The sequence below is a fragment of the Crocodylus porosus genome, unplaced genomic scaffold, assembly GCF_001723895.1.
Source record: "Crocodylus porosus isolate Cpor-Errol unplaced genomic scaffold, CroPor_comp1, whole genome shotgun sequence".
Lineage (NCBI taxonomy): Eukaryota > Metazoa > Chordata > Crocodylia > Crocodylidae > Crocodylus > Crocodylus porosus.
In genome coordinates, this window is record NW_017728948.1 from 21,414,852 (window position 1) to 21,424,410 (window position 9,559).

Below are 9,559 nucleotides of genomic sequence, written 5' to 3' on the forward strand. Positions count from 1 at the left end.
AAGAGTAAATTGGATGCTTATCTTGCTGGGATCCTATGACCCCAGCTGACTTCCTGCCCTTTGGGCAGGGGGCTGGACTCGATGATCTCCCAAGGTCCCTTCCAGCCCTAATGTCTATGAAATCTATAAAATCTATGAATGATTTATGAGAGCTAATTATGCTTTAAAATAATAATGTGAAATCACCCTGTCTGCTTTCATTAGAAGAGAAAAGAGGTCAGTTATGTGAAAGTATAAATTGATGCAGGCTCACGACAAGAGTTCACTATGGCTAACAATTGTTTAATTATAAAGCAAGAGCAACAGACCTTTCTTAATTATATTCACATGTCCTCCAGATGGTTCTTCTTATTCATACAAGTCCACAGCAGTTAATGCCTAGTAATGAACTCATTCCTTTACACCATCTTTAATGGCTGCTTTGTCTTTTTCAATACTATATCTCTCATGTGCCTATCAAGTAACAGCACTATCCATTTATGGCCAGCAATTTAAATATTTTATTATTTTGATCAATGGGCTATACAAGCCTTGCATTTCACAAAGGGAGAAATCTGCTTTTAAACATTAAATGAAACTAGCATTTCACTAGGTTGCTATTTCCTGCAGAAATACAAAACAAGCTCATTGGCCCCAGGCTAATACATTCTGATAGTATTTTTCTCAAAATAATTATTGCTAGGAATTGGTATTATAACTACTAGTACTGCTGTCCTGACACTGTCCCATCAACCATGAACCTGAGCATGGTATAAGAAGTCAGGAACCTGTTTTGTTCATGGAAAACAGTGTCTTTTGACACCCCTTTGCTACTCAGGCCTGCATGTAGCCTGGAGAAGAGCATACAAACTATATGAAGCCACGCCTGCAAAGCTCAAATGACTGTACTTTGCTATGGTACAGCATTAGATATATAAAAAAAATCTGAGCATAACATGGTGCATGTTTATAGTCTTTGTTTGCCTGATGCATATATATACTTGTGTCTGTTCTGAAGGTCTTACCCACAGCCTTAGATGTACTGAAACAACTAATCACAGGCAGCGTGGGGGAGAATACCCAGGCAAACTATAGCATTTGATGGGATATGGCATGAAAGCCTGAAGCATGAAACCATGCTAAAATGGTGTGTGCTTTGCTCTCACAGAGTGCAAAAGATAGCTCTCATGTCGCCATCTCACCATTATTCTCTTTGGCAATAGACCCAGTCTGTTAAATCACTGGGGCGAACCATGTTGCCCACTTGGCTTAGAGTAGTTTCATTCAACCTATAATATTCTTTTTGTTTGCTTTTCTCATGTTCCCCTTTTCTTCATGTCCATACCTCATCATGTATAGTTCCAGGCCTTTCTGACATGCAGATTTTAAGAACAGAAACGACTTTTGTTATGCTTCTAATGATAACACATTTATTTTTGTTGACTTTGTCATGAATTAGGGTACATGCCTCTCAACAAGAAACTTGTTCTCCCTTTGTATTCTTTCTGCTCAGCTTCCCACTGAGAAGTACCTCATTTCTCTCATAGGCAGAGCCCTCTTGTAAGTCACTTACCCATTCGGATGAGTTAGATGAAGAATTTCCATCATCTGCTTCATTTCTCTCCTCATTTCCTTCATTCAGTTCAGAAACCTGAAGCATCTGCTCCTCTTGAGGCCTTCCAACTGGCACTGAAGTTTGGGTGAATCACAATATCATAAAAAAACCAGACAGCCACTGTTTGGTCATTATGCTTTTCAAGAGTCATATATTGGGAGACTAAAGTGATCTTTCATGGGAATGTTTGGTGTGCAAATAAGTGTTTGGGATATTGTGACAGTCAAGGGTGCAGAAACCTCAGACCCCAATACCTCAGATAGTCTCAACTCCTGTTGCCTTGTCGATCAGTTAGGGAGCAGAATAAATTCTGCTCATTACTCACACATGACCATGTCACAAAGCCAGTTAGCTCTGCTACCTTACAACTGCAGAGTACTGCCACGTGTAACAGTTTGTTTACCACTGCTGGAGGGTGCCAAGTTTGCATTTGTCCTATTTCTCTTGTAATTGCACTTGGGGTTTTCTGTGAGCTTTTCTGTCTTGCTACATTTTGGTAACAAAAGGGTGGGATTTTGCCGTGAACAGAAAACAAATACAAAAAATGCTTTTTGAAAATAAAGATAGAGATCTTTGCGTTTAATTAACAATCAGGTGAAATGAAGCAATGGGGAACAAACAGTTTTGCAATTAATTCCTTTCAGTGGAAGATTGCAACATACTGATGAGATGGGATAAAAGCCTATTTACATATATGCGAGAGGCAAGGATTGTTTTGGGTAGTATGTTTTACAGATGGTTCAATAAAAGATATCACCCACAACAATTCTTGCCCCTAGCATAACTCCAGAACCATCACAGGTACAACATAAGTCCAACATGATTTATATGTATGTTTTTTTTTTAAAAGAGCTGGAACTTCAAGGTTGTGTTCAACATACAATGTGTACATTCTGTAAGAGAGAAATTACTGATTTTCTGCATTTAGCATCCTTCAGAGAAATAGCCAGTATCATGTATCCTGACCAGCCAAGGTTTTTCACACCAACCAATTTAGCACCCCCACAAACTGCTCTTTGCAGGAGCCCAAACAAGGAAAAGGTGCATAGGGGCTGAAGAGAGGTTTTGTTTAAACACATGTAGACCAGGTCTCCTGGTCACCACCTTGAAATAATCTGCCAATAGCTTGTTGTACAGATGGCCATGAAAAGCCAAGACTGTTAGTGCAACAGAAGCACCATGCAGTTCCCTTCCTAGTGCTGCTATGACATGACACACAGATCCTGAACTCAACACCTAGCTTTTAGGGTTTGCATTTCAAATGCAGTGCCACTTACCAGAGTTCTGGGAGTCCTGTTGCCTTTTGCAGTGAAGATATAACCAGCCCCCTGATAGTAGGATAGGAACGATGACTGAAATTGTCATAAAATAATAGTTCTTATTCACTGATGTGGAATCTGTAATCAAACATTTCAAATCAAGGTATTTATTAGGTAAATCAGGGGTGGGCAATTATTTTGGGCGGAGGGTCACTTACTGAGTTTTGGCAAGTGGTCAAGGGCTGCCTGGGTAGCCACACCCCTTCACAGGTGCCCCACCCCCCGGTCTCCATCCTGTGACTGGAAGTTCTGCCCCCTAACCCTGACCTTTGCCACCAGAAGTCCCTCCCCTTGTCCCAGGAGGTACTCCTTTCAGCAAGGCTTTGCCATCTTGGAACCAAAAAAATACCACGTTGTACTCTAAAAAGCAAACATCTACAACACTCATTGATTTGATTTAAAAAATATTGTTGTCCTGTGTTTGTGTAGTGTACACAAAGATGATTGCACAGTAGCTTAAAATGAAGCCTTACTTTTATATATTGTGGGGGGTGGGGGCATTGAGGGGTAGGTATAGATTTGTGGGTGTCTGTGGGTGTGTGGGTATGTGGGGTGTGGGGGAAGATGTGAGCATGTGTGTAGAGGTATTGGGTGTGGGAGGAAGGTGGCTGGAGTGTGTGAGGGGGTGTGGTTGTAATGGTCTGCATGTATGGTAGTGTGAGGGGGGTGCATGTGTATGACGGGGTGTGTGTGGGACTCACCCTATGAACACACACACACACACACACACACACACACTGTCCCTCCCTTCCTGCACACTTATGTGTACGCACGCACGTGTGCGTGCACATACACACACACACACCACTCCCACTCCTGGTCTCAGGGTACTTGTGCAGGCCCCATGCTCCTGCAGTCCAGTGATGCATCCAGGAGCCACAGGGTGCTGGAGTGGCCAGCAGTGGACAGGAAAGCAGGGAAATGGCAGCTACAGACAGGGGTGAGTGGAAGCGAGGGGGCATGAGGGAGCGCAGGGCCTACATTGGTGTCCTGGTGCTGGTGCAAGCAGGGCCCAGAGTGGGGTGGCAGGAGCATGGGACCCCTGCCTCCACTCCAGCACAGCTAGTGCCAGACCCTGCGCTCCTGCCACCGTGCTCTGGGGCCACTGGTGCAGGCCCCGGGACACCAGTTGGAGGGGGTGGGGAAGCTGGGGGTGGGGCAGGGCCGGGTGAGCCTTGCTGCTGGGCTGCTGGGTCCTGCTTCTGGTTTCCTCTGGGTCCTACTGGCCCTGGCTCATGCCATCTTTGACAGGCATCCAGGAGCAGATAAATATTAATTTTCTAAATATTTTAGGTGCCCAATGGGCCAGATAGAATGGCCTGGTGGGCTGCATGTTTTGCCCACTCGTGACTGAAAGGCATAAAATAGGAGACCATGGATATATCTACAAAAGGTGTTTACTGTGCAGTAGACTAATTAGCTACTCAGTAAATATCACATGTCTACATGTGCACTCCTATTAGGCTGCAGTAAATTAACTAAGTCTGCAGCAGGATAGCACATGCAGAGGATAGTACTTAGTGACGACACGTAGGGGGTGCACCCCCTGTGAGGCCGCACTCCCTGTTTAGGTAACAGGCAGGGGGGCAGGCAGGAGCTCCAGTGCTCCCCCCCCGTGAGTGCCGGCCGGGGAGCCAGGCTGCCACCAAAAGTGGCCACGCCACTTCCGGAAGTAGCCACAGGCCTTCTGGAAGTGACGTGGCTGCTCTTTGGCGAGTGAGATCAGCTCCTGGGGGACCCCACCCCCAGTCAGTGAGACTGGCCGTGAGACCCCCTCCCTTGGTCACTGACTGGTGCCAGGGGGGGCATGTGCCCCCCCAACTCAAGAGGCACCAGTTGCTCATCATAGTACTCCAGTGCACAGCACAGCAGTGCACATGTAGACACTATCTTGGCTGGCTGGACCATGAGGGTAATTCTGCTACATCCTTGTGCCCCAGCCAGCCCCTCTGCAGCATGTTGAGCAAGGGGGCAGCATCCCTAGGCTGGCAGGCTGACCCCCTCCAGCTTCCCTGCCAGCCAGGGCTGCTGCCCCCTGGCTCAATGTGCTGTGGTCCTGGGTGGATGTGAAGACATGGTATCCAGGAACAATAAACTCCAGAGTTTACTCATATGCATTAATTGAATGTGTAAATGTACTCTATGTTACCTTTTAAAATTATTGTGCATCTTTGTCATAAGCAATTAGTGTCAATTGATAATTAACCAGGATTGGACCTGATTTTTTTTCCCCACAATTAAGGCCCCAACCTGTAAATACTTAGGTGTGCATCTCACATTGTTCAGGTTAGTAGTTCTGAACAATGTGAGATGGGGACTATCAGTCTTCAGTGGAGCCTATTCCTATCACCAAAGTTACACACATGCTTAAGTATTCTCAGACTTAAGATTTTAATTTTTTCAAAATAAATCATGAATAAGATTTTACTTATATAATAACTATCACATCTGTGGTACTTTTAATACAATCAGATCACATGATGAACAATTTGATCTTTGTCATAGTGAACCAATACTACTGCTTTTTCAACTTCATAAAAAACATTAAACATAAAAATACAAGAGCTGAAATGTTCACATGACTGAACTGAGGAACAGTGCAGTTCTAGTGCAATAACTTGTGTCCTTCTCCTTCCTTTCCCGCCCCATTATTTATCAGCCTTAGTTGCTGTTTCACACCTGGATTGTAAATTTTTCTGGGCAGGCACTGTGAAACACCCAGTGAACCAAAGGCTATTGCCAATAATATTGTAGTGAATCCTCTCAGGTATCCTGAAATGTAAGTATCCTTCAGCTGCATAAACCAAGGCCAAAACGTTAAATGAATTGTCACAAGAAGACGCAATATCAGAACCGATGAAGGGTTAAATCAGGAATACTCAACCAGGAAGCGCAGAACCTAGAGTGCCATGAGAGCCTCACAATTCATGGGTGTGCAAACACCTATGCAGGATTCACAAGATAAACCCAGGGATTTCAAACAGGAATCCCCCATAGTGTCAAAAACATGCTGACCTGTTGTGATCATTCTGAGTTCTTTGCAACAGAAGAGTTGTTCTGTTTTTTTTTTATTGTAGAAAATTGTAAGTGAAAACTAAGAGCTGGCATTCTCTGAGGGATGACTTGAGTCTAAACAGGTTGGGACCTGCTGGACTCTCAGTACTTAGATTTTTGCTCATATTACAGGTTCTGTAACTCTCAAGGGGAAAAAAATAAGAAATACATTTCTGACTAAACCATCTTGACAGAGACAGATGAAGTGGCATGCATTCAGGACAGCTACTATCGATGCCTTGCTTACCTTCTTCTGCAACAATTAGAGTTGTTCCATTTCCCTTTCCTCTCTTCAGGTAAGGGATTTCAACATTTATTTCACAGAAGTAAATTCCAGTGTTGTTTACATTAACAGGTTTGAGCTCTAGCATTGCCTTGTTCGTATGTACGGTACTGCTTGTATTGCAAACTTCCTCTTTTAGTTTTTCGGTACTGGGCCCTTCAGAGCTGAGATTCTGTTTTTCCCAGGTAACTCGATACCTCTCAACTCTGTCATGATTTTCCCAGGTACAGGTCACTTCAACCGACTGTCCAGCTGATGCAATAATTTTTGTTGGTGTCTGGCTGACTTTTAAGGTATCAATATCTGTAACTATAGAAGAAAAGCAATAGTTTTCAACTGAAAGTAGGAAACAGGTAACATTAAAGAGTGCAATAATTACATTTGAATTTATTTATAATTTTACAACATTGCTAAACCTATTTTGTGATAATACTGTCACTCTTACTGAGTGAGTTCTGCCCTCGTTTCTCAAAGGAATGATACATACATTAGATCAAATTAAAAATTCATCTCTTTCTCTTTAATGTTCTTTACATATCGTTCTTGTGGGGTATTTAGTGAAGTTTCCCCATACAGGCTGAGCCTCTTCTTTATGTGAAAATGTTCTTTGTTATGTAAGAAATGTGTCTTCCATTGTAATTTTCCTTATAATTTTTTTTAAAAAGAAAAAAATGAATAATGTGAAACTTTTTAGTTTATAGCATGTTGAAAATACTTATACCTCTGAACTGAAACCAGCATATTTAATGCCACGTGTTGACCCCATACTTGCATACTTTATACTTTCCTTGTTTTATAACAAGTGAATTTTGTGGCAGTGAACAGAGGAGTCAGCAGGGACAGCAGCCCTGGAAGTTTTTTTCTGCTCTACTAGCAATACTTCATCTGGTACCTGAAGCAGCTATCCACAGTCCTACAACTACAGCTTTGGAGCCAGTATTACCAATTAACACAATGTTTGTTTCTAAACAACAACTTTTCTGCTCTCACAAGCAGGGCTTGGATTAATATTTAGTCCGTGTGTGTTTATACAGACATGTCCTTTATGCTGCTGCCTTGTTCTCCTGAATCTAAACTTTGAGGTAAAACCCACAAAATATCAATCTTTCGGCTGCTACAGTTGCTGAGATAGCTTCAAAAATACAAACCAAATGTATTGTGAGGTTTGCCCGAGCTTGCAGAGCTTTAAACAATAGTTCTATGAAGCATGAACTGCCTTGTTCAGGTGAACACGGATGCTCAGTTATAACCATGTTGACATTTAAAGGATGAGCTATTTCACCGCACTGAGAAGATTATATTGCGCAGGTCTGTACGATCTACAGGGAGTGACTGCAAAATTTGGAACCAGGAATGAGAGATTTTTGGCGAGTGCCACCACCTTACTCCACAATCCCAGTCAGAAGAAGCCAAAGCCAAAAGATGGAGTAGAACTAAGTGGGTCATATGAGGACAACCAAGCACAGAGCGTATGTGATGGCATTTTGAACATGCGGACAATATATTCTGAGAGAATTCTGCCATGGGCAGAATTTGGAAGGGTTTTTCCATCCCTCCCCAACCACCTCAACTTAATCCCCGTGTGACAACAATCTTTGCTTGACTACCAGTAACATGTTACCTAACCATATCCCTAGCAGCATATGCTGGAAAATTATGAGTGACTGCATTAGTGCTAAACGCAACATAAAATATCAAAGGCATTTATACACTGTAGCATCCTACTGCATATGGAGCTGGGAGAAACAAGCCCGGGTAAACCCAGTTACATCACCAACACATTTAGAGGAGGGTGTCTGCAAGGCCAAAAAGTCCATAAACTGATACTATTTAATTCTCCGATTTAGTTTGAAATTGGAGCTGAGCCGACAGGTTTACCCTGGCACTTCCTGCACCTTTGGTGTCATCTATACTTTGGATGTTATTGGTAATCATCACCACCAGTGGCATATATACTTATGCAAAGATTGCTTGTGTCCTACTTGCATTGAAAACAAGGGCAGATTTTGCCAGTATTTGTCACTCTACTGTGTATTTGTTATGCATTCATGTGCATTCATTTCTCTGTGCTTTAACTGGGTTTTAACAGGCATTCTTCACTCCCCTCCCAACTCAGCATTCTTACTGAGAATTTAGATCCACAAATCATAGAAAAACAAAGCTGAAAGAAAATCCATCTACTGCAATCCCCTACTTGCTGCAGAGTCACCCCCATCTAAATTATTTTAGACAAGCATTCGTCTAACTTGCTTTTAAAAAACTTCCAAGGATGGACACTGAATGGCCTCTTTAGGTAATCTTGTCCCACATTTAACCACTCTCATAGTTAAAAATATTTCTCTACCTAAACCTCCTTCCTAACCTAAATCTCCCTTATTGCAATTTAATCCCATTATTTCTTTTGGAGCCTCTCTAATTAAGCCCACTCCCCACACCTGAGCACGTGTAAAAACACCCCAAAACGCTAAAGATCAAGTGTGCTAAATTTATACATCCTATATCAGTTTTGTTGTGGGCATGATGGTTCAGGAAATGTACAATAGGCAAGGGTTCTTTTATGATATATTTTTACTAGACCAACTGCACAGTTGGAAATGAAGCTAAATAAACTTCTGCACAAATTGCCCTTCCTCAGGTCTCAGGAAGAGGACTGAGGAAGGGCAGTTTGCGCCCAAAAGCTTATTTAATGTCTCTTCCAACTATACAGTTGGTCTGATAAAAGAGATCATAAAAGAACCTTCAACTCTTGTACGTCCTGTATCAGCATAACTTGGTGTGACTGAGTAAATTTTATGTAAGATTCTGCATTAACCTACACTCTGGTATGTTTTTTTGCCTTGAAGTAACAGTTTAAATAATACAGCTCTGCATAGTTATGTTGCTGTAGGAATCCATGTAGGGATTCCTGTGTTTAACTTCTGCACTGTAAAACTACAGGAATGTTTTGATCGGAAGGGATATGTAATGCGCCTGAAAACTACAAGACATACATGCACATTAGAAATTAAAAAAAAACACATTACATTTTTTGAGTTCTTGCTCTGTACAGCTTCAAATAGGTAAGAATAAGATGCAATTTTCTAAATAATTCATTGAAATTTCCTTTTCTGTTTGATTTGTCCACGCTGGAGGGCTTAATGTGAAACTTAGTCAATTATAGTTTCATAGTTTCTAGGGTCGGAAGGGATCTGAGTAGATCATCTAGTCCGACTCCCCGCCATGGCAGGAAAGAGTACTGGGATCAAAAGACCCCAGTAAGGTGTTCATCTAACCTCCTCTTAAACACCCCCAGGGTAGGAGCCTGCACCA

The 9,559-nt window shown here is 42.3% G+C and overlaps 1 protein-coding gene across 1 annotated transcript in view; it reads right to left on the bottom strand.

Moving 5' to 3' along the window:
- LOC109322412 (transmembrane and immunoglobulin domain-containing protein 2-like) overlaps nt 1-9,559 on the bottom strand; it is a 24,764-nt gene that overhangs the window by 9,986 nt on the left and 5,219 nt on the right. The window contains exons 2-4 of the mRNA XM_019553483.1: nt 6,215-6,559; nt 2,872-2,991; nt 1,553-1,668 (exon numbers count right to left, since the gene is read on the bottom strand). Coding sequence (XP_019409028.1) covers nt 1,553-1,668; nt 2,872-2,991; nt 6,215-6,559 — 581 coding nt within the window. The remainder of the gene's footprint in view (nt 1-1,552; nt 1,669-2,871; nt 2,992-6,214; nt 6,560-9,559) is intronic.